Below are 25,773 nucleotides of genomic sequence, written 5' to 3'. Positions count from 1 at the left end.
GACTTTTCTTTTTGCCGCTGCTTTTAATTGAACTATTCATATCTTAAACTGCACTGTAACTTTTATCCATGTATTTTTTCTTTTAATGTTTATTTTATTAGATTTTCTTTTTAACGACTGATTTTAAATGCCATTTTCTTAATGTCTTTCATTTTTGTAAAGCACTTTGAATTGCCTTGTGTTGAAAGGTGCGATATAAATAAACTTGTCTTGCCTTGCCTTACAAGAAAAACTAAATCTGTTTCCGTTTAGTCACCTTTGAAAGAAAAAACAATCCTGTATCTGACTCAGCTGACTGGACCTCTGCGCGGTTTGCGTGGCCAGTGCGTTGCAGCTTTAGGTCCATGATGCCTTGCGGTGTCCCACTTCAGTTCCGATGCAATGCACAGGCTGTGTGACGGAGCAGCAGCAGCAGCAGCTAACAGATGCTCAGAGCCCCATGTCGGAGGTCCAATAACACCCGGATGGACGCATGTTTGTACCCCAGACTTGTTATCGAGGCTCGGTTGTGTTTGCACCGTTAAACCAGCACGAAGAACGCACCGGATCTCCTGCATGTGACCCGCATAACATGCATTGGATTTGTCTGTATCCCAGAGAGAAGCAGTGAGGCTGCAGCACAACAGCAGAGTTACCCATGCTCTGACACACACTGGTCTGCAAACAGGTATGTTGTTGTGCTTTTTACGCACCGGGCTGAATGTCGATGCGTCAGGAAAGCCTGCATTTTAAAATCTGCTGACAATAACATCAGAATCCAGTTTAGTGACAGGTTTACACATCGAAACGAATTGTCTTTGGTGTATGGTGCTGCAAACATAAACAACATGAGGAAATAAGTTGTAATGGAAGGTCAAAAATATAAACGATTATATATTTACACCATTAAATATACAAAAGAGACTATAACACTAAGGATAATGAATATATGACATTATATCACACACATAGACATGAGGTTGTCGTTGATTATATAATGTCATATTGAATGAATACCCATATACATGTATAGCTAACACAGATGTATTCGTGTTTTTCTTCTTATCCTCCACATGTTACAACTTACATCTCAGGAATATATCCTTAGATTGAGTGCTTTTGGTCTTCCACATGTCTGATTTATGAGCCTGATTTTACTCCTTCTTTTTTAAACTGTAGTAGCCTATGTGCTCATGTGTTTGAAATATGCTGTTATATATCATCTCATAGTGAATACCCATATATCTGGAGAGCTAATATACATGTGTCAGCTGTAGTTGCATAACTTTCTCAACATTTATTCATGTTTTTCTTCTTACCCTCCACATGTTATAGCTTATATCTCAGGAATACATCCTTAAATTAAGTGCTTTTGGTCTTCCACATGTCTGACTTATGAGCCTGATTTTATTCCTGCTTTCTTGACTGTAGTATGTGCTCATGTGTTTAAAATCCGGTGCAAATAACACACGGTTGTAGGCTGTTATATCTCATTTCATAGTGAATATGATACTGGATTTATCACATTTTCCTCATTATCCTCCCAATTGTATAACTTATAATTCATGAATAGATCCTTAAATGGAGTGCTTTTGGTCTTCCACATATCTGATCCATGAGCCAGCAGGAATTGTGTGTGTGTGTGTGTGTGTGTGTGTGTGTGTGTGTGTGTGTGTGTGTGTGTGTGTGTGTGTGTGTGTGTGTGTGTGTGTGTGTGTGTGTGTGTGTGTGTGTGTGTGTGTGTGTGTGTGTGTGTGTGTGTGTGTGTGTGTGTGTGTGTGGAGAGCCCTGCAGCGATGCATCTCTTAATAGAGTTGGGCAATAAGCGCTCACTCAGCAGTGGCTTTTAATCAGAGTTCCTTTAACGCAGTCACACAGCGACAGAGCGAGCAGGAAGTCCTTGACGCACACGTGATGGAAACAAGGACAAAACTCATCCACATACGTTGTGTTTGTAGTAGACCCTAACACTGCAGCACAACCACACAACTATATTCTCTTGTGTGCACAACTTCACATTCCCTCCTTTTTAACGGAGTTATTTCAATATCCCGCCCCTTCTCAATACTTCTTGCTAGTATCCGTTTGGTTTGTCTCTAATATATGTTTAAGGGTTGTTCCTTGTTAAATAAAATGATGTGCTTTGAAAGATATTGGCTGCTAACTAATAGCAACTACAGCAAAACATTTTCATCTGTTTAATCTGTTTCCTTGATTTTTTTAAATGTCAAAAAGTACAAAAAAAGCTTGTCAACATTTCTTGAAAGCCCAAAGTCCCATCTTCAAATATCTGGTATGTATATACATTTATATTTAGCAGCAAGTCCTCCCAAATGAATGTAATAATGAATTGATCCTCAAAATGTTTCCTGTTCACTTTCTTTTATTTGCTAATCGGTGACAATTATTTATTAGGAAAACTGGAACAATGATATTTCATCAACTTTAAAAAACTAAAACATTCTGCAGAATTTTCAGTGCAGTTTCCTCTCTAAGCATCCAATCATATGTGTCCCTTTAACATAAAAGCTGTCTTTAATTTCTCCCTCTCAGTCATATTAATAATCCCAATGATTTTGTATCTAAACTAGTAAACATGTTATTCCATGTCGTCCATATTAGCCTCCTCATCAGCTCCCAAAGCAGAAAACTTTAATTAAACAAACTCTACAGTGTAAATAATCCAGTCTGGACCCCCCTTCCCTCCACCTCTATGTTAGCTAAGCTCCAAGTCTTACAGGGTTAAAGGCTTATTGTCTGCTGCAGGCTGATTAGTTTTTAATTTTTGAGACTTAAATTTGGCAATATGTCACCCAACTTCAATATGGTGGTCGTTACAGGCGCTGAAATATAACAAAAAGATGCTAAATTGCTGTTTTTTTCAGTTGTTTTCACCCATTCAACAACCTCTTTTCGCACATTAGTGGTCATTGTGATAAAGACATTCTCATTACAGGATGTTTCAGTCATGTGGATTAAAAACCTCTGATAATTAGCATGTATTGCCTCCATTGAAACCGTTTAGTTTGTTCACAGGAGAGTCTTATCTTGCAGGATGGATGGTTGACAGTTCCTGGATGAAAAGCTGTTCTGTGTGATTTCTCTCTGGATCTTTTCACTCCGCTTATTCCATGTTTTTGTTTAACCTGCAACCACCTCCCCTCCGCTCAGCTGACTCAGCTGATGTGGAAGTAATCTCTAAAAAGGTGTCTCCGTTGAGCGCTCGGTTTGACATGACGAGATTAAAGAACGTTGAAAAAAAAGTTTGTAGTTTTAGAAAAAGAAACACACACAGGTGAAAATAAGAATCCAGGACGTACTGTAGAGCAGTGTTTCTCAAACTTTTTCATACCATGGACCACTTAACCAATAAAAAAACACTCGCGGACCACCTAACTTCACAAATATCCAAAAACTCATCGTTTTTTATAAATCGCCTGAAAATGGTACAAACAAGTGGCCACATGTGTGATGAAGGTGTTTATCTGGGCTATATCATGCAATCGAAAGTGAAACTTAAGCTCGCTCCACTGCGGAGATATTCCCGCGAGAGTGCGGAAAACTTAAATGTATTTATTTATTTCAAATGTGAAATTTTACCAATATACTCACGGACCACTAGGGGGCGCTCACGGACTTTGTGGTCCAAAGTCCGCGGACCACACTTTGAGAAGCACTGCTGTAGAGTAGTGCTTCTGGTATGTGTAATTGCAAACTGAAAAAGGTTTTGGTTTTGTTCCAGTCACCTTTGATTTATCTAAACATCTTTACCAGCTTTCATGTCAGACTATGAATAGGAAAGAAAGGGAGGAGATACAGGATGAAATATTGTGCCGTACGATACGAGGCTGTGTGCCAAGTGAAAATCACAAAGTCATGAGTGTGTTACGGAAAGACCTCTGAGCCCCCACTATAGTCCATCAAGAAAAGTGACATTATGTCTGAGGACACGGGTTCAAATCCTAATTTAATTAGCTTTTTAAATCCCAAATACCTGCAGTGCTGACTTGAGCATATCCTGTGGCTTGGCACGAAATATCTTAACCCATGGATGGATTTAAACATTTATTGTATATCCATCCACATTCCTCTCAGGACATTGTTGTCTTCACGTAAGAATGTGTACAATAAATTGATTATTCTTGCCTCGGTTTTACTTTGTGTTTAGTGCATAATAAGCTAATATGTTAAACATTACTTAACACTTTCAGTGATGTCCATGTATATATTGTAATATAAACGTACTTATAATGCAATAAAATCTGCTCATCGCAATCAGTAAGCACTCATGGATATTCGTAATGTCTTTAACAATTATCATCACATTATTTGGTATTTTATAATTACCTATATAAATCAAATCAAGTTTTATTTATATAGCACTTTGATAAACGATTTTTGGTGGAGCCAAAGTGCTGTACATATAATAAAATTAGCCTACAGTAGAGACGCTTTACAGCAAATACAACAGCACAGATAGTTCAGAATATCAGTATGAGAAAAACGACACCCTCTATCCTTAGACCCTCTGTCCTTAGACCCTCTGTCCTTAGACCCTCTGTCCTTAGACCCTCACATTGTACAAGGAACAACTTCCAGAGAAAAACCCACAGTTTAAAGGGAACATGGGAGAAACCTCAGGGAGAGCAACAGAGGAGGGACCCCTCTCCCAGGACGGACAGACGTGCAATAGATGCCGTGTGCAAATCGAAGAGATAATACATTTTACAGCATATAGACCGAATGTTAGGAAATGCATGCGTCTGTAATGAGAAGATGAATCCACGAGGATGTCAGCTAGACGAGACCCAAGGCAGGACCGCAGAGACAGGTTCAGCCACGACCCGAAGTCCACGACTTAATCCAGAACTCGGGATAGAGGATCCAAGACACAGGACTACAGCAAGAGGATCAGCCTCGACTCTGGTTCCCGGCGTAGATATAGATACAAAACAAGAAACAAGATTTGGCTGGGTTAATCGGAACAAGAGAATACACAGACACAGACAGAGAGGGAAAAGGTCATTGGATAAAAGTTATTCTTGATAACCCTCATAAGGTCAACTATCATAATACTTTTGAATTTCTTGTCACTCACTGACATTTGATGATACTTTATAACTTTACTTGAACAAAAAATGACGACTCTCAGTGACTTATAACTACCATGTAATGTATTATTTCTGGCTATAACTGTTAGCACACATTGTAGCTACCTGTTAAATGTTAGCGCAGTTAGCATGCTAGCATTAGCATTTAGCTCACAGAGCTGCTAGCATTGCAAATGTGCTTTTACTAAAACATCCAATAGTTTAAACACACACTCAGTGTATGTAATGTAATTCTGATTTATAACCACCATGTAGCTTAATGTAATGTATCTAATTATGTTGGATAGTATTTTGCCTACATTTAGCATGCTGTCATTAGCATTTAGCTCAAAGCCTCACAGAGCTGCTGCTAGCATGGCTTTCAACACTGCATGCAAATGTGCTTTTGTTTTAACATCCAATAGTTTAAACACACTTGCAGTGTACGTAATACAAGTGTGTTGTTAATCTCCACCAGCAAACCACAACTCCAGCAACACCCCCACTTTACTCCAGAGTTTGGGTAACCCCGGTGCCCAGGACACCTCCACTTATTTCCAAAGCCCACATTCAGAGGAAACAAAGAGGAAGTGACAGGAAAGCACGGGCTGCTTCTTAATTGTTGGTGATTGTTTGGTCTACTTTCCCAGACCGTGCGCTCCAATCAATCCAGTCATCTGTGTGAGGCCGGACAAAGCGGAGCCCCGTCGCCATGGAGAGGGATTGTTTGCATCCAGTCATGCTGCTTTAGCCATGTGGACACACACACACACACACACACACACACACACACACACACACACACACACACACACACACACACACACACACACACACACACACACACACACACACACACACACACACACACACACACACACACACACACACACACACACACACACACACACACACACACTGCAGCATGCTCTTTTGTCTGTGCACTCCCCCCCCCCCCGCTGCCTCCACCTCCGTGTCTCTTTAAAAATTGGCCCCTGATTGCATCACGGCTTGTTGTTGAACTGCTCACGACTCCTGCTGCTTTCACGTCTCCTTCTTAAATCACATTTTCAGACGTGTTCGGGAACTACGGAAAAATAAGGGTTGACTCTGAAATGTGCTGTGTTTTTGTTCTATAGAAGATGTGCAACTTTTAAATACTATTAGTGTAATAAAAGGGGAGAAAGATGTATTTGAGTGTCGAAAAAAGTAGTTAAAAAAAATACAGAATCAGTAAAAAAAGGTGTATTAAAACCATCTTGCCTTGACGAATCAAAAGTGTCTGAAAATAAGTGACGTACAATATTTCTGAATATCATTATTAGTACATTGTTAGTATGTCAGAAATGGCTCACTTATTGAACTAAATATAGTATCTTATTCTTTACAATACAAAATATGCAGGTTTAGTTGGATTTTTTTTAGTCAGAACTTGTTTATTGCACATAATGACAATATAATTGATGTTGTGATTGGCTGCCCGGAGGAATTAAGCAGGGTCAGGGGGTTCAAGCCCAATCAATGGGAAGTTAAAGGTTAATCAGGTGACTGAGTTAGTGAGCACTGGGCGAAAGCAAGGCAGGAAATTAACTCCTTCAAACCCAGACTCGTAGTTAGTTTGACATTAAGAGCTTGTGTTTTCTATTTTCCCATCATAATATGCTAACCCCAGGATATTAAAGAAGCTTTCAGTGGGATTTTTTTTGTGCTGGTATTTCTTAGTCCATTTTTGAGGACATGCATGTAAGAAACACTGACACCACGTCTCCCCAGCTCTGCCTTCTTGTGGCATCCTGAGAATGAAACTTCAGACTGAAGTCACCGCTAAGTTTAGCTCCACGGCAAACAGCCCAGACAACACCGTCTCCGTCATGTCGGAAACCACACGGCTGAGGCAAAGGCTTGTCCAAAAGTGTTAGGGCTCAACATGTGACGAGGTTACTGTGATGGGACCAACGATGGAAAATAATCGAAGCCTTGTTTATTCTTCTGCTGCTTCACTCGAGTTTTAGGGCTCAAAATGTGTAAAATACTATTTGAGATGTGTGATTATTTGCAAGTTACTTTGGACATTTGTTTTGACCATACTGTAACAAGACGACAGAACCAATGATGCAAGCTAGTGTGCAGTCTTTCCTCTCATACTGAAAGCAAGATGTTCTTCCTATTGACGCTAATTTTGTAATTTACGTGAGAACGAATTCAAGAGATCAAGCTGAAGTGCTGTGCTTGGGAAAGCCTGTTGAAAGAAAGGATTTCAATTTTTACATTTGTACAAACACGCTCAAATTAGGAGCTTTGAGTGAAAGGGAATTAGAGTCACATGAGAAGCCAATAAGACCTAAAGCAGCTGTCCTTTCTCGTCAGTATGGATGTGAAACAGGTCTTTAAAATTACCTTTAAAGTCATAAATGTAACACCGGACCAGCATTTTAAGGGTTAACAGAAGATTTTTAAAGACCGCCTGAATCTACATGTAGTGTGTTCTCTGTGCTTTACAGGGGTCTCAAACTCAAGGCCCGGGGGCCAAATCCGGCCCGCGACTTCATTTTATGTGGCCCGCAAGAGCTTGCAAATAATATAATACGTTTATAATACGTATAATAATATGCCCATAAACTACATGTCCCACAATGCATCTCGTTTTGTGACATGCGCACTGAAGAGACTTGCAATTATTTGCCCTGGACTTCTGCTTTCAGACGTAGTTAATTACTAAGTTATTATCCTATCTGATAATAATCCAATTCAGAGGCAATAATGTAATATAATACATTATTTTATATATATATTATATATTTATATCGTTACAACCGGCCCTTTGAGTGCAACCTTTATGCGAATGTGGCCCGCGATGAAATTGAGTTTGACACCCCTGTTTAAGAGGGTCAGCTCTACTGTCCAGGATTCTCTATAAATAGACGACTAGGTGAAGGATTCAGTGTGCGGTTGTAATGTGAAGCGTTGAGTCGGTGTGTGTTTATTAAACTGTGACTAATAGAAAAGGAAATTCCAACAGGAACAGCACCTAACCACAGGATCTGAGGTTACCCACTGCGGACATGTGGAGCTCAGTCGGACACTAAAAATGGAAGTGATATATTTACAAGGGAAGCTGAACTGAAATAGAACCAAACATGTTGCAGGAAAATAATTTGTGTGCCTTTATTCATTCGCACTTGCAGCAGGCGCTTCGACGTGATTGTTAGTTAGATCACGAACCTATCCAAAGTATGGAAATGGCATGGTGGAAACTCCGAACAATAGCTGCAACCACTGAAGCATAGAAGTGTCTTTCCTAGTGATTCAAGTGGTGGAAGTTATTAGCAAGGGTAAAGGAAATCGAAGCTTGTTTTCCACGAGGAAGCACACTGCAGAGGTGAAGCTGTTGTGCAAAGAATTCAATTAGTTTTAAATTGACTTTCCCTGAACTCACACACACAAGTCACAGCTTATATCCTGCGTGCAGCATTTCAAGGATTTAAGGGATAGTTTGGAAAAGGGTTGTAGCTATGACGTACTTATCCAGCAGAGTCAGTGTATTAGCTGCAGTCGTTTGGAGAAAGAGACATGAGAAGGGATGTCTTTTAGGGTCCGGTAATAGTGTCCAGAGGAAGATAAACATGTGTTTGGGACACACTTTACTCACTTTCAACTCGTCCAAGGGAAGTACGCTATTATTTCGTCAAAACCATAGCCGTGTTGTATTCAGCGACACGACATTAGCTAGTTGACATTAGCCGTTAGCATCCAGTTACAGAGGCTGCTGTTCTTTGCTCTTTTCAGTAAAAGTGAATATTGTCCGAGGCTAGGGCTGCTCAATTAATCGTAGGCTATTTGAATCGCTATTACGATTTTGGCTTGCAACGATTATGAAAACAACATAATCAAAATAAAACGATTTTTTAAATTTTCTTTTATTATTATTTATTTATAAAGATTTTTTTTTTTCTTTTATTGGTTTTTCAATTGAATTATACTTAAAGTTCAGGGTAATCAACTGTTAAACACATACTACACCTTTTTCTTGATGTTTTCAAAGTAAATGGATAATCGTTTTTAATAATTGTGATCAATTATTGACCCAAATAATCGAGATTATGATTGTTGCCATAATCGAGCAGCTAGCCGAGGCTAAATTAAATCCTCATTAATATGTGTACAAATGTTGTTGTTGGAGACAGTCTATAACAAATACAGTTATTCAGAGGAGATGTTTCAGAGCAATATAGCATAGATATTCAACATTAACAACTCTTCAAAATGAATTTGCAATATCTTTGCCCTTATTGATTCGATGGTGAATGATGATTGTTTCACAGAGATGCGAAATTATTTCAGTAAGACTTCACACATACATGTGCACATAGCAATTTTGTGTGTGAGTGTGTGTCCTTACAAAGTGTGTGTATCCATGTAAGTGTGAGAGATAGAGGGAGGCAGCAGATTTACAAGCTTCTGTCAACACTGGCTCTTCCTTCTGGTGTGATATCAATATCACACGTCATTGAATACACATTGTATGACTCATCTGTTAGGATACAGAATGTTGTGCAACCTTGTCACGAAGATGACCACAATTTGACTCATCAAGTAGAGATCCTATTTAAGTCCAGTTTTTCGCTGTAAACAATCTTTTCGGAGTAAACATCCTGCCTGACTCACCACTCCCCAAAATTAATATTCTTTCGTGTCTTTATCATCCCAACAGTGTTTGCTTTGTCTATCCACCCGTCTCTTTGCTGTTTCACTTTCATTCCCCTTTTTCTTTAATTTCTCCTCCCTTCAGCTGAGCTGCATTATGGGCAGAGATGGCAAAAGTACACACATCCTTTACTCAAGTAGAAGTACAGATACTCGTGTTTAAAAATACTCTGGTAAAAGTAGAAGTACTGACTAAACTTCTTTACTCAAGTGAAAGTAAAGAGGCTTTGAAATGTACTTCAGTAAAAAGTACCCATAGCTAGCAGCTGTTTTAAAGAGTACCTGACCTCCCTTTATATCAATAGAACAATAATGTCATTGTTAGCTAATGAATGTTTCCATGCTGAACAACGGCAACATGACAACGTTTCCATTGGTCCCTCTTCTTTAGAGAAGACCAGGAAGTAATTCCTTATATTTATTATAGCGCTTTTCCAGATGCTCAAAGCGCTTTACATATACACATTACACATATTTTGTATACATGCAATGGTCACTGTGGACAATACCCACAGGAGCAAGTTCAGGTGAAGTGTCTTGCCCAAGGACACACATGATGAAGTGATGGATACACGGATCGTGTTCAAATCAATAGGCACGCAATGACTCTAAAGAATAATGATCACGCACCAAACACACATTCAGACTAAAGGAAGCAGCTGTTTGGGAAATGAGAGAAGTACAAAGTACAGGTATTTGGGTTCAACATGTAAGAAGTAGAAAGTACAGGTATTTGGGTTCAACATGTAAGAAGTAGAAAGTACAGGTATTTGGGTTCAACATGTAAGAAGTAGAAAGTACAGGTATTTGAGTTCAACATGTGAGAAGTAGAAAGTACAGGTATTTGAGTTCAACATGTGAGAAGTAGAAAGTACAGGTATTTGAGTTCAACATGTAAGAAGTAGAAAGTACAGGTATTTGAGTTCAACATGTGAGAAGTAGAAAGTACAGGTATTTGAGTTCAACATGTAAGAAGTAGAAAGTACAGGTATTTGTGTTCAACATGTGAGAAGTAGAAAGTACAGGTATTTGTGTTCAACATGTGAGAAGTAGAAAGTACAGGTATTTGTGTTCAACATGTAAGAAGTAGAAAGTACAGGTATTTGAGTTCAACATGTAAGAAGTAGAAAGTACAGGTATTTGAGTTCAACATGTAAGAAGTAGAACGTACAGGTATTTGAGTTCAACATGTAAGAAGTAGAAAGTACAGGTATTTGTGTTCAACATGTAAGAAGTAGAAAGTACAGGTATTTGAGTTCAACATGTAAGAAGTAGAAAGTACAGGTATTTGAGTTCAACATGTAAGAAGTAGAAAGTTCAGGTATTTGAGTTCAACATGTAAGAAGTAGAAAGTACAGGTATTTGAGTTCAACATGTAAGAAGTAGAAAGTACAGGTATTTGTGTTCAACATGTAAGAAGTAGAAAGTACAGGTATTTGTGTTCAACATGTAAGAAGTAGAAAGTACAGGTATTTGTGTTCAACATGTAAGAAGTAGAAAGTTCAGGTATTTGAGTTCAACATGTAAGAAGTAGAAAGTTCAGGTATTTGAGTTCAACATGTAAGAAGTAGAAAGTACAGGTATTTGTGTTCAACATGTAAGAAGTAGAAAGTATAGGTATTTGAGTTCAACATCTAAGAAGTAGAAAGTACAGGTATTTGTGTTCAACATGTAAGAAGTAAAAGTAAAAAGTCGTCAGGAAAATAAGTAGTGGAGTAAAGTACTGATACAAGAAAAATGTACTTAAGTACAGTAACGAAGTATTTGTACTCCACTACTTCCCACCTCTGACTATGGGTAAAGTCTTATTTACGGGGCCACAACAGGCATCTGTGTTCAGAAGCATCCTGCAGTATCTTAGTTACAAATCCTCCAGGCCTTGCCCTCAGCAGATGCCTTCAGTGCAGAGGAGTATGCAGTGTAATGTATTCTCAGTAGGCGAACACCTCGAGGGATCGGTAGTTAGATTGCTGGACGGATGGGAGTCCGATTCCAGCTGTGATGAAGATGGAAGGCGCCTAACTTGTTAAGAGAGGCCTTAAGCGATGGGGAAGTCAAGGATCAGAGCCGAGCTGATGGTCCAGTCAGGAGAAAAGGAGGGCTGCTTCTTCCCAGTAGGGTTTCAGCAGTGGGAGCATTAGGCACCCGCTCCGTCACCTTGCCAGTTTCCTAATGACTGCCTCGCCGCTTGTGTCAGCACTTTGAAAATGGCTCTCGCTCTGCGTGCATGCGACCGCTCTGAGCTTTTCTGCACCAGGCACCAGCAAATGAAAAATATATTGCACAAAGCCTGTTACACCGGTCACAATCACTGCACCACAAGTGTGTTTTTGCAGCAATTCAAGATTCAAAGGTTTTATTGTCATATGCACAAAGCTACAGTGTAGAAATGGCAGTACAATTATTCTGACCTGAGCTCTTGCAACAATGCAACTTATATAATGAAATACAAAGTAGTGCAAAAAGTCTATATACATGTAAATAGAATATGATATGTACAAGAACAGAATATGAAATTAAATAATGTAAATTGTGCAAAACTAAATGCGGTGATAACTATTTAATTCACCATTTAATTCATCAGCAGCACTACAGGAAAACCCACTACAGAAGTGTTCGTAGTTGTTGTGAGTAGATGGTTTGCAGGAAGCTGGTGTCACAATGCACGACCATGTGGCACCTGAGTGGTATTTCTATAAAGATGTTAGCTCTTTTCAGCCATGTTGTTAAAGTGTGGTGACAAGTGGTTGAAAAGCAATTGTGGGAAAAGCGTAGGGTGTGTTCAATTACAAATTAAATAAAACATGATGTTTAAAAAATTGGTATGGAATATTGAGTTGCAGAATCTTGTTGATATAGTTGTCATTATTGTTCCTTAATTCTCTCGGCCAAATTAATGTTTTCAAGTGAACAAATTCGTTTTTAGACATGCAATATTTGACTGGCCACTAGGGGTCAGTAAACACACCATTGACATATTACCACTTTAAATGTTTTTATTTGCTTTTATTAACTTTTTAGCAAGCGTTAATGAGTGAAATCGTTTTTGTAAGATAGTCCAAACAGTGAAACACAGTTCTTCTTTGTGTCTTTTTAAGGATGGACAGTTTACCATGTCTAGCGCCCCCTTGTGGTGTGGAGGAATGAGGGCGTCTGGATGAAGGCCATGGAGCTGAAAGTGTGGGTGGACGGAGTTCAGCGCATCGTGTGCGGCGTCACTGAGTTCACAACATGCCAGGAAGTCGTCATCGCTTTGGCACAAGCCATAGGTAAGCTCATAACTTCTTACTACGATGTCAGAAACAGTGTGCTTATCTCTAGCGATCACATCAGGTGGTATATGCTCGGAAACATATCTAACATCACAGGAATATCACGTCAAATCAATATATGTATTTATATAACACCTTTCATACACAAAGGTAACTGTTTCACAAACCAATCACACAATACCATCTTCTCCTTCCCAGGTATAACCAGAGTAACATAAAGCTTTGTGATTAAAAGTGAATAAATTAAAAGAAAATAATTAAAATAAATAAATAAAATAAATAACAATAAATAACAATAAATAACAATAAATAACAATAAATTACAAATAAAATACGTAAGTTAAAATCTAGGTTGGTCTCGAGTTCCCTCTTAAAGTTGTCAGGACTCCCTGGAAGAAGAGATCTTGTATCTCAATGGGACATTCCTGGATAAATAAAGGATAAAAAAAAAAAAAAAAAAAAAAAGTTTGAACTCTCTGATACAGTAGATTTAAAAAGCTATTGGTTATAGGAAGGAGGATGAATAGACCACCAAAAGAAGAGTATATTTATCACTGTGAGATTAAATCTTCTTCACCCGGCTCCTGCGCTCAGAAACCTTAATGGTGCGAGATATTTAGTCCCAAACCATTCCCAATGGGAATTTTCTGCTCTGTGGGTTGTGTCCAACATTGGCCGGGCAGGTTGTCAGAGGTGCTGGAGATGATAAATTGCAGTAAAATGAAAAGTGACTAGAGGGCACAAAGAGATTTTCATCACAAATGGGATTTCACAAAACTAGATGAGTCATGCTGCAGACTTTGGTTTATGTACAAGTTGACAGTTTCTCTGTAACTCATTGAATTGATTGTAATGTACATACAACTGTGAATCCAAGACCATAACAATATAATTTCACTACATTGAAAGTTGTGTACTGTTTTTAAAATGGTCCCTTCTTGGATTTCTCGCTGTCCCCCATTGATAGGTCTTTCTCAGGGTTAAACATGTGTGTTTTTAATGGTGACAGTGTAGCAGGAGTTATGGCGTTGGCCGTCCTTTGTGTTCTCGTTGCCTTTTGTCCCGGCCAGGGCACTTTGATGTGAATGGCTGTAGTGATGAATGTGCCTCTTTTACAAGGACCCTCACTTTGTAGGACGAGGGTGAGGGTACGCTGGGCAGTGTTTTACCCTTATCTATGTGTACAGACAAGAATGCAGGCGTACACACCCACTCCTGTGACCAATTGAACGCAGCATTTCCCAACACAAACTCTATTTGTTGGGTTGTTTTTCCCACTGTAAAGTTCTTTCACCTAACGTGCCGGTAACGTTCTTTGAAACAGTCAAAGCTGCTCAAGCGTGGGAGAAATTAGAAAGACTTCAATGAATCTGCTCTGTCTTTTTACACTTTATTTTTAAGGCTTGCTTATGGTTCAGGAGTTTTCACCAAAACAGAATACATCACATTAAATACAAGTTATTTTTCAGGGCGTAAATCTGGGAGTCATCTGCATAACAAAGACAATGAATTGTGTAGTTTGGACTCCAAAGGGGGCCAAGCATAGAGCCCTGGGGAACACCCAATGAGAGGGCAACGCCGTCTATAACAGAGAAACGTTTTTAATCAAGTGTGAGCTAAATCAGTTCTTCATTGCAACACATTTTCTAAATAAGACCGTTAACCATGTACCGTTAAATTAACCTGTTAAACCCCGAGCCTGTTTTTCAGGTTTCAGGCTCGAAAATGACATTCCCAGAACAAATGACTGTAACTTCACTTCTAAAAGGTTTATATGAATAATTGTTGTTATCAAAGCAAGTGAGTGATCTGTGAGTTGGATGTAGAAGTGTCAGAATCAATATAGATGTTTCTGTGTCAGAGTAAATTCAGATGGAACATAGCAAAAAAATGTAAATTCCTGTCTCCGCCTAAAGAAAACCCATTACTTATAGTGAAGACCAACCTTGAATGATGGGTTAGTAGCCTAAAAGCTTTAGGAATCCAAATTATAACATATAATAAGTACCCTGTATCAAGATTGAGGCAAAACAAGTGACATTTGACCTTTTTAGAGAGGTTTAGAAAATAAAGTCCAGGCGGAATAAGCTTTGGGCACATTTGGGCACATTTGGTTCCATCAGTGCCATTTGACCTTTTTCAGATAACAGACTATAAAAATCATTGTATTACATTGAATAATCACTATAGGTATTCATTCCATTAAAAATTATTTTTTTTTAAAAATTTAAATAAAAAAAAAGATTCTTAAAAAAATATTAAAAATATTTGTGTGAGTGTGTATAAAAAAAATCAGGCCCGAAGGTCCCCGCCGACGGGGACCTTCGGGGCTTACACTGCAATCTTAAAACCAAATCTACTTTCATCCGAACAAAATACAACATAAACTATTCCCATTATAGTTAAACAAAATAAATCAAAACAGATTATGGCTCACGATTTTGTAAATCATCCCTCTCCATAAAACGTAATCATAACTATGTTCCTTTTGTATCGGTGACCAATTGAGAGTAGACCACTTCAAAATAAGAGCACTGAGAAAAAAATAAGAAATGCAGAAAAAGAACTCACGAAACTTGTTCTAATTTTGGCCGATTTTTTTGGTTTCACGTCCGAACCCATTACTCATAGGAACAATCTTATTATTTGTAGGTATTGCAGGTAAAAGGGATCAATTATGACACATATTCCAAAACAACATAGACAACAGACAAATCTCTCAAAAAAGTCTGTCTTTTACCTGCAAACCAAATCTACCTACAGGTACAAATTAATAACCTGAACCTAAACCGAATATTTTTTTAATATATGGTACTTTTGTTGCAATCATGTTGTCAGGAAATGTCAGTTTTAAGCACCTCATCATGTATAAACCTTTCAAATGTTGTTCCAGGACGCACCGGCAGGTACACTCTGATCGAGAAATGGCGTGACACAGAACGCCACCTGGCCCCGAACGAGAACCCAGTGGTGTCGCTCAACAAATGGGGTCAGTATGCCAGCGACGTGCAGCTCATCCTCCATCGGACCGGCCCGTCTGTCAGCGAGCGGCCAAACTCTGACCGACAAACCCGGTTCCAAGAGAGGGGATTTTACCGCCAGAGTCTGCCTCCTCTGGCCAAACTCCGGCCCTCAGGGAACGACAGCTCGCTCAAACGAAGGGAACCCAAACGTAAATCCTTGACTTTCACCGGGGGGGCCAGAGGTCTGCGGGACCTGCTGTGGAAAAGCAGAGATACTGAAGGTAAGGGCTTTGAATTTGTCCTGTACGTTCAAAACTGCTAAACGCTTTGTAGTTAGAATCAGAATTAGTTGTGATGTGTGCCATGTTGAAGCACTCCTTTGTGCTCCAGTCAATCCGATCGAATGCACGCTGAAGGGTCTTTGAGCATGTTTTCTCTCAGTGATTGTGCTGTTTAAATGTTTTTTGTTTGTTTTTCATGTATTGTGTCTTGATATTTGTCTATGTTGATGTTACACATGGAGCTGCTGTGATGCAAGTCAAATTTCAGACTTGATCTGACCATTAAAGTATTATCGTACCGTATTATATGTTGTTAAAGCACTTTGAGCTGTGTGAAAAGCGATATACAAATAAAGCTTTATTATGACTATATTCAGCCAAACAGCCGCAGCAGCAGCGAGGTGTGAGTCTGAACCTGTGCAGGGTCGGAGTTGTCGGAGGTGTTGGATCTCCCTCTGTGCCGGGGAGCCCCTCCGGAGAGATGAGGCGTCTCGTTCAGCTGCAGAGAGGCAAGCTGCAGGCTGTGGAGAGCCGGCTGCTGGGGTGTGAGGCCGACCTGAGGGACTGGGAGGAGGTCGCTGGAGAGGCTGGGGACGTGAGTGAAACTACAGCTGACAGGAAACCATGTGTGCAAATCCAAAAACACTTGCACTATAAACCCTCACAAATGTGTTGACTTTTAGGCTGCCTTCACACAACGTATCAGGTCATTTCTGACCTGTCATACTCTGATGATGTAGCCGTAAAAAAAACGCACACGTTACACTTTTTACATCTCTAGGCTCCAACAGGTTATTTCGAATATTAATAGCAGTCTCTCACTGTCCGAGCTTTTAAGTCTTCCATTATTCCCAAAGTAGACTTTTTATGGACGCCTAAGAGCCAAAATATCAATCTGCCCTGTGCATGAGAAACAATGTTTTTTGTCTGCAGTGCCTTATCATTATTTTGAATTCACTTTGGGTCGAGCGAGTTAAGATAAGAGATTAGAAATACTTTATTGATGCCAATTTGGGACTTTTTTTGCGTTGCAGCAGCATAAAAAGGAGATTCAAGGCTTTTATTGGCATTAGTACATAGCTACAGTGTAGATATATAATGACGTGTTTCTACTGTAGGCTAGTTTTATTATATGTACAGCACTTTGGCTCGACCAAAAATCGTTTATAAATGTGCTATATAAATAAAACTTGATATGTCCTCCAACAGTGCAACACAATAAAACAGATAAAATAGTGCAAGTAAACACAAATAAAATAGGATAGAAATAGTGCAAGGAAAATGTATTGTGGAGAATGCGAGCTTTACTTATCCACCTGGAGGCTGTTTAACCTCAAAGGCATTGTCTTTTGTCTTTTGTATTAGGATCCCTATAGATGAGAGTAACACCTACGTCACTTCCGGGCAAACATTACGGCCCAGCCCACTATTGGGGGAAAACAACGCTGTCAGTTGAACGGCGGTCAATACAAATTCTGAAGTTTTTGCCAATCCGATCAGAAATGTTTGAAAACCGTGGATTTTCTGGATCTTCAAAGAGCCCGACTACGATGGCCAGACAGGCGAACAATTACATTAAATCATTGGAAATCGACGATCGGGCTCGATATGTGGTTAAATTAAAATCAGCAGGCGAGGCAGTAATTTCTCCAGCTGTTACTCTCATGAGCGAGGCGGAACATAATAGTTGTAACATGCTAAAAAGCTGCTGTGTCGTTCATTGCATCTCAAACATTAAAACAAATCCAGAGTTCAGTGTTTCTGTCCTTCCTCTAAGAAGAACGGACAGTAAAAGAAGAGCTCTGTGGCGTCAGGCTTGATCGCCATTCAAATGACAGCGTTGTTTCCCCCAAAAGTGGGCGGGGCCGTAAAGTGACATACTGTAGTAGATGGACATCGATCGCCTACTGCTATATTTAACCATAGAACGAGCCCGATCGTCGATTTCTAATGGCTTAATGCAATTGTTTGCCTGACTGGCCATCGGAATTGGGCTCTTTGAAGATCCACAAAGCCACGGTTTTCGTACATTTCTGATCGGATTGGCAAAAACTTCAGAATTTTTATTGACCGCCGTTCACCTGACAGCGTTGTTTTCCCCCAAAAGTGGGCGGAGCCGTACTTTTTGCCCGGAAGTGACGCATTTGTTACTCTCATCTATTAGCACTAGCATGAGCATTGGCTATTCTTCCTGGGGACCTCACACACACAAGACATACATACAACAAAACAAGAAAGCTCATAATTTCATGCCATTTACAGTGCTATATGAAGTGAAAACTAAAATGGTCATTCAATTAGCGCTATCATAAGAGTGCATTAGAGTTCCTAAAGTGTCCCTCTCCACAGGGAGGCAGCCTGGAGGAGGAGCTGCAGATCCTGGAGCAGCAGGTGAGGAGGAACGAAGCAGAGATGGAGGAGGAGGAGTTCTGGCAGAACGAGCTTCAGATCGAGCAGGAGAGCGAGCATCAGCTCCGGCAGCAGCTGAGCGAGCTGCAGGTTCGAGTCCGGGACTGTGAGGCCAAACTCTCAGAGTACCTGGCACACATTCAGGTGAGCATCATGGAGGAGCTTTACTCATCCACCTGGAGGCTGCTAATTCCATGCCAGTTTTCACATTTCATTCTTTACTTTCAGGGCATGGAGGGAGGTCTGGAGCAGGAGCGTCTGCAGCAGGAGACGGAGCTCCACCAGAGGGTCAACGAGGAGGAGGTACAGTCCAGTCTGTACATAACAAAAAGATTCCTTTACTGTCACTACACAGCGACATTCCAAGCATTTCCCAATGGTGCAATCACACACAACAGACAATATAAGTATCATGTTGGCAATACAAGCTAAAAACCTTTAATATATACTACATAAAGTGACTACAAATTGGACCTATGATACATAGAACAGTACAATACAATACAATACAACATTACCATACAAATACGAATACAAGAACAATACGGTCAAGGCAATAATTTTTTTTTAAACAAGTCAATAAATAAGTTATTGTACATGTTTGTCAGTGCAAACTGCCACACTACACAAAAAAGCACTGACATTGTAGCATTCAATGAACTAACCGCATTTACAATTCTAAAATATTATAAGATTTCCTCCCCTATACAGAGCCCTTGTGTTTCTTTGTTCCCTTGTCAGTTCGTTATGTTTCATGTCGTGAGAACCTGGGCCTTTTGACAACTGAAACTTCACTTTGAGAAATATACCTTTTGTCAAGTGAGTTTTGTTTTGAAGTACGACTTAGTTTTTGTTATTTAACTACTTTCTATTTTTGGAAAGTACGACTATTTTTGGACAACTGTCTCCGAGTCCTGCTTTTGGGTCCTGTGTCCTGTGTCTCAGTTCAACCTCACGTGGTTCTTGGCTGCTGAATACTAAGTTGAAGGCTGTTACATATTTTGACCAATCGATATATATGATTTATTTAAGCAATCGTACACGAGAGGCCGTTCCAATAATGACGTTCAAGAACGGCCTCAAGTGTATGATTGCGAATCTATAATACACAAACTATCATTGTAATCAACAATATCGTAAAATAATTTCATAATGTGGGCTAATTTGCTCCCAAACCTACACTTTCTGCTTGAGTTAATCTCCGTCAGAAAGTAGTTCCTATAAAGTAGTTCCCTTGGTAACGCTAGCCGATCAATCGAACACTCCTGCTTCCCCGCCTACAGAGTTATTGATATAATTATAGTAAATAATATATTATTAACCAATTTATTGAAAACAATTTATTGACAACAATTCTTGAATTAGGCTATTTATTTACATATTTAACATTTTGGCTTCAGAATGAAGGTGGATGTCATGCTGCCATTAAAAGTGCAATTTTTGAAACAGCTCTCCATGAACTCCATGCCAGACTTTTTTGCAGGTGGTGCTGTGGTGTTCACGGGTAGGACTACGTTATAGGAAGAGCTTTCCTCCAGTGGCCGTTTCATGGCGTGTCCCGGACCGGCAAAAAGCGCGTTGCTCCACCTCTTTCTGTTGTCCAGAGATGGAGCCCAGTAGCTGCGAAGCGATGACTCGTTTGTATGCCCGCTAACGGACATGATTTATGGATACCACTACTTCTCCGCTGCTTTCTTGTTCCAGTTCGAAATGCTTTTAGGCCCAACGGTATACCGTTTTTCTCAGACGCGGAGGGATACTGACTTGTTGGGAAAAGGCACGTTCTATTTGACCGTTGTTTGATCGTGGAATCAAACACGCCTATTGACCAATCAGAGAGCTTGCTCACACCTATGTGTTATAGAATAGATATTAAGCTACAGTATGGACGGCCGAGATGTTCTCCAGCTGAATCAGGACACAACCAAACTCTTGATTGTTGGTCCTGGAGCAAAACATTTGTTAAAAAACTACATTTAAAACACTTCAGAAGCTATAGGGGTTATACTTGATTTAAATCTAAGCTTCGAACCACACATTCATAACAGATTGGCCGTTCATCTTTCCAGCCAGGACAAAGGACACGAATGCTTTTATTACCTGTCGAATAAATAACTTTAATGCTCTGGTCTCCATAAAAGGAATATCTTTCATACATTTACTGCAAAACTCAGAAACAGGTTTATTAGCAGGTAGGTTGACACGTAAAAGGAAAATGTACTTGATGCCATGGTGCATACATAAAAGCAAAACAAAAATTAAAAAACACAGATAGAGAACTAGAAAAATGTGAAAAAAAATATAACAGTATTTACATAGAAATGGAATGGAATAGAAATCGGCAGAAATAATCAAATAAAACCGATGTTGTTGTACATTGTGTGCATTAATGTAGTGCATCGTCTATAATGAGAGGCAGGAGGAGACCTCACGTCGCCCAGATGTTAGCGTCTCTGATCTGACGTTTGTTGATCTGCTGAGTGAGCTTTCCTTCAGCTGTTTTTAAGCACAAGAGTCTCCTACATCCATCATCTCTTCCTCTCCTCTCTCTCTCTGTATCTCAGGTGCAGAACCAGCTGCAGAAGGTTCTGTTGGAGCTGGAGGTGCAGAGCGAGCACACGTCGAGGCTGGAGAGCAGCTGCCGGGCTCTGGAGCGCTCGCTCAGCCAGTCGGGCCACAGACTGCAGGTCAGCTCACATCTGATGTTCAATATCTGTATTAACACCTTACGGCCCGTCCACACTTCAGCGTCGACAACTCCAATCTGCCCATTCACTTTGAATGGGGTGACATCACGTTGCCTCGCTTTTTCGCCGAACTGAATTGTGGGTAGCAGAGCGGTCCGTCTCCGGCGTCAGAAGTTGAACAATGTTCAACTTCTGACGCCGGAGTAGCCAGCGCCAGCCAATCAAATCCCGTTTCGGAAAATCTGACAGCTGAAGCCGTAGCCAATCAAACCGCGTCTAAGCTGGGAGAGATATCCCGCCGTTCATTTCTATATTTCAAAAAAAGTTGGAGGAGAAACTAACTATCGCCGTAGCAATCACCCGGTTTTGTATGACCAGACCCTCTTCACCTACCGGGATACAAACCGGAGGAACCAGGCATGGAGGGAGGTGGCAGAGACAGTGGGGAAACGGGTAGGTTTTCGCCTGTTTGGGGAGTTTATATATATATATATTGCTCCCATACAATCCCCGGGGTTTTTTGCTTTGTATGTCGGGGGCGGGAGATTCATGTGATTGGTTATTGGTCGCATTGCTTGAATAAAATCCCCAAGCTCCAGACACGCCCAGCTCCAAGCTTTTTTTGAAGCTGTAGTGTGGACGGGCTGTTAGGGTTATCTAGGGTTGGCCATTCATATCCTACGGAGGTCATTTTTTGACCGGGAACATCATAGGTGTTAAATTCAATGAAAAAGGTGATCAGAATCAGAATTCCTTTATTTGTCCCGCAACAGGGACATTGACATCATTACAGCAGCAGAATATATTAATGTAGTTCAGATAAAGTGAAGAGAATAGACTCACTTATTAAAACATAACTAAGTATGCACACGTCCAGCCACAGACTGCAGGTCAGCTCCGATATGGAGTATTATATTACATTTTTATGGCATCGAAATCGTCCGGATTTTAAAACATCGTTGGCAGTTTTGAGAGGACGTTTTATTCTAGAAAAATGCTCAAACCCTACTTTCGTGTTTGTTTCTCTCCCCTTACTTTGTTTTCCGGTCAAATGTCTGTTTGAACTGCTCTTAAATTGAAAAAACCGTAATCATCACCACCTTTTATTTCAGAATCTATTATGGCTCATTTCCACTGCAGCGGGTAGCCCCGTTTAAGCATCCTTAATCGTCCTCAAGCGGCCAGGCCAGTTTTTGGTGGCCTTTCCATGTAGCGTAGCACCGGCTAGCGGGTACTTCTTCCCTCTTTTTCCGGCCCCATCAAATCGTGGTTCTATCAGGCCAGGGCTGAACTAGTGACGTCAACACTCTCGACTGCCGATTGGTCAGAGAGAACCGTCACGAGATCGCGCGCGAGATCATCCCTAGTGTCGCATATATATCTAGAAGCAAGCTTGCAGCATTTTTGTAAACGGAGGAGCTACAAAAATGGCAACGTCAAAGAAAAGCACACCGTGGTCGACCGCGGAGGTGACGACGTTCCTACATCTCATTGGGGATGATGAAATCTAGCGGGAGCTCGACGGAACAACAAAGCCGATCGCCCCGCCTACACTGCGTTGCTATAGTAACTACCCCAGGTCCTAAACTGTAATGGAAATGCGCCACGGCCTCGGACGGCCAGCGAGGCCTGAGCGAGGACGCTTAGGGACGCTTAAACGGGGCTACCCCGCTGCAGTGGAAATGTGCCCACAGAGGGGACATTTACAAAGACAGCTTAATGTTACCTAAGTAGCATACATAACATCTTCTTTTTTTAAAAATTATAATAAAAAAAGTTACACAATTTACAAAAAACACATCCTGTAACAGTTCTGAGGATTTAGCAGCAAGGTATATATATCGCACAGTGAGAAAGCAGTCCTCGGCACACAGGTGGAAGCGTAGAAATCTAAGCTCAAAGGATGTTTGCCGTGAAGCAAGGTGCAATCTCCGGTGGATCCTGGGCGGCACCGTGAAGATCCACAGAGTTCACCGTGAAGATCCACAGAGTTCACAGCAGGTCCATCGGGGTGTGGGAAACATGAGGTAACGAGAGGGGAGGGAGGGGGGCTGTGACAGCATTCTTCCTCTGATTGGAGAGGGGCCTGAACACAATCCCTCGCCTGCAGTTGCGTAACCAACTGGAAGCTAATTCTCTGTAGCTGTTTATCTGGGTTATGAGGTGGAAGAAGTACTAAGAGTGTGTACTTTATTTAAAGTAGAAGTACCAGAGAGTAGGAATAATCTGTTACGGTGAAAGTCCTGCATTCAAAATGTTACTCAAGTAAAAGAAGGAAGCACTAGTACCTCAAAAGAGTACAGTACTTGAGTTAATCTACTAAATTACTTAACACCACTGATGTGTGAGGGTAGTTCCAAATTAGCTACCATACTCCAGCACAATTTTGTCTTAATGTACATTATTTAATTTCATATTCTGTTCTTGTACATATCCCATATTCTGTTTACATGTATATCGACTTTTTGCACTACTTTTTATTTTGTATTTTATTATATATATATTGTTGGAGGAGCTCAGGTCAGAATAATTTCATTGCCATTTCTACACTGTCGCTTTGTGCATATGACAATAAAGCCTTTGAACATGTGAATGCGCACGACTCCTCACTGTAGTGCACATGGAGTGTATTATCCCTCAGCATGTGTCCCTCGTGCAGGAGAAGGAGCAGGAGCTGGAGCAGCTGACCAAAGAGCTGCGACAGGTCAACCTGCAGCAGTTCATCCAGCAGACCGGCACCAAGGTCACCGTGCTGCCTGCCCAGCCTGCAGGGGACAACGGTACACACACACACACACACACACACACACACACACACACACACACACACACACACACACACACACACACACACACACACACACACACACACACACACACACACACACACACACACACACACACACACACACACACACACACACACACACACACACACACACACACACACACACACACACACACACACACACATAACACACATTGCCACAATACCATGACCTTGTTGAAAGGTTCCATTATAACTAGCCTCATTTGGATGAAAGTGCTTTGTTTTCATTATTGTCTTCACATGTGTTTGTACACAGTGCCCCCTTCTGGTCATCTTTAGAGTGCATGTGCCATAATTTAAGCAAGTCTGTAGCCCGGTTAAATCACTAGTATGATAGTATCCCCGCCCAAAATGCTGCAAGAATCCCTCAGAGAAAGATCCCCCAGAAGGCTTTGTTGCTACTCTTCATAACTTGTGAAGTATATTAAAAAGCGACCATTTCAAATGAAGGAGGAAGCTGATGTTTAACGACTGTAAATAAACTAAAGAAAGACATCAGCAATCAGATATGATCAGCAGTTTTTCAAATGCCTACTGTGGAGTATATCATTAGGACTCGAAGCAGTCACATGTAAAACTCAATATATATGATTAATGAAAGTAGTACATTGGTCAGAACTTCTCATCAAATGTATTTCTACAAAACGCTTGCACAGAGTGACTACAATTATTTGAAATAAACTCGGTAGACAGGGATTCTCAACGTTGCAAAATGACAGGAGGCCTGGGGCCAGTGAAAAAAGATACATTAATAATAGTTAAGAGCTAATACGCTAATAACCCTTAAAAGTCCCATGACTCGTCTTTCCTTATTTCCATGGTCATGGTCAGAGATGGCTGCAACGTCGGATGAGATAGTGTCAGGTTGCAGTAGCGTGGCGTGGGGGAAAAACTAGGAGAAGCCAATAATAAAATTTATAAAAGTAGGGTAGACATGTGGATATTATCCGGCTGAACAAAACGTGCATTTATCTAACAGGTTCGTTTTCCACTGACCTTATTTCGAGCTATTTTTCAAAATCCTATGGAGAAATCCCGGAAAACGAGCGCAGCATACTTCCGGGTTTTAGGACGCGTCACTGCCACACAGCCAGCCGCCTCTGGCTTCCCTTGGCATGGCCCTGACCAATCACAGGTTGGCAGGGGCATGACGTGAGCTTTGTCTGATTGGTCAATCTCTCCATTTTTTTTCACCAAGGGCAGAGCCATAGAGAGATAAGTATAAGTATAAGAGATTAGTATCTCTAGGGCTCTGACCAAGGGAAGCCAATTTCGGCTGGCCTCCTCTCGCAACAGAGAGTGCAATCTACTGTTTCACCATAACACCTAGAGGGGCGCTGTTTCACTCTTTGTAAAATACTCAATGAGAATGGGGGAGAGACGGGCCGGCAGCAACACACAACAAAGAATTTCCGAAACTAAACGAAGTGTTTTTATTTATTTATTTAAATTATAACTACAATCCGAAAAAACAGGGGAAGCCTGGCTTCCCTTGGCCTCCAGGAGAAAACGCCACTGTCAGGTTGTTAAATCATATCGTGTGTGTGTGTGTGTGTGT

General features: G+C 40.6%; 1 protein-coding gene across 2 annotated transcripts in view; it reads left to right on the top strand.

Annotated features, from left to right (window-relative positions):
* The first annotated feature begins 366 nt into the window (after positions 1-366).
* The window catches only part of rassf8b (Ras association domain family member 8b), a 28,643-nt gene continuing 3,236 nt past the window's right edge, over positions 367-25,773 (top strand). The window contains exons 1-8 of one of the 2 annotated variants that reach the window (XM_034078681.2): positions 367-667; positions 12,872-13,042; positions 15,939-16,289; positions 16,667-16,884; positions 18,639-18,842; positions 18,927-19,001; positions 21,263-21,385; positions 24,057-24,165. In XM_034078681.2, coding sequence (XP_033934572.1) covers positions 12,931-13,042; positions 15,939-16,289; positions 16,667-16,884; positions 18,639-18,842; positions 18,927-19,001; positions 21,263-21,385; positions 24,057-24,165 — 1,192 coding nt within the window. In that variant the 5' untranslated portion in view covers positions 367-667; positions 12,872-12,930. Of the gene's footprint in view, positions 668-12,871; positions 13,043-15,938; positions 16,290-16,666; positions 16,885-18,638; positions 18,843-18,926; positions 19,002-21,262; positions 21,386-24,044; positions 24,166-25,773 lie in introns of both variants that reach the window. The other variant, XM_034078680.2, reaches the window with a different exon arrangement.

The sequence above is a fragment of the Pseudochaenichthys georgianus genome, unplaced genomic scaffold, assembly GCF_902827115.2.
Source record: "Pseudochaenichthys georgianus unplaced genomic scaffold, fPseGeo1.2 scaffold_463_arrow_ctg1, whole genome shotgun sequence".
Lineage (NCBI taxonomy): Eukaryota > Metazoa > Chordata > Actinopteri > Perciformes > Channichthyidae > Pseudochaenichthys > Pseudochaenichthys georgianus.
This window is presented reverse-complemented; position numbering and strand designations above follow the sequence as displayed.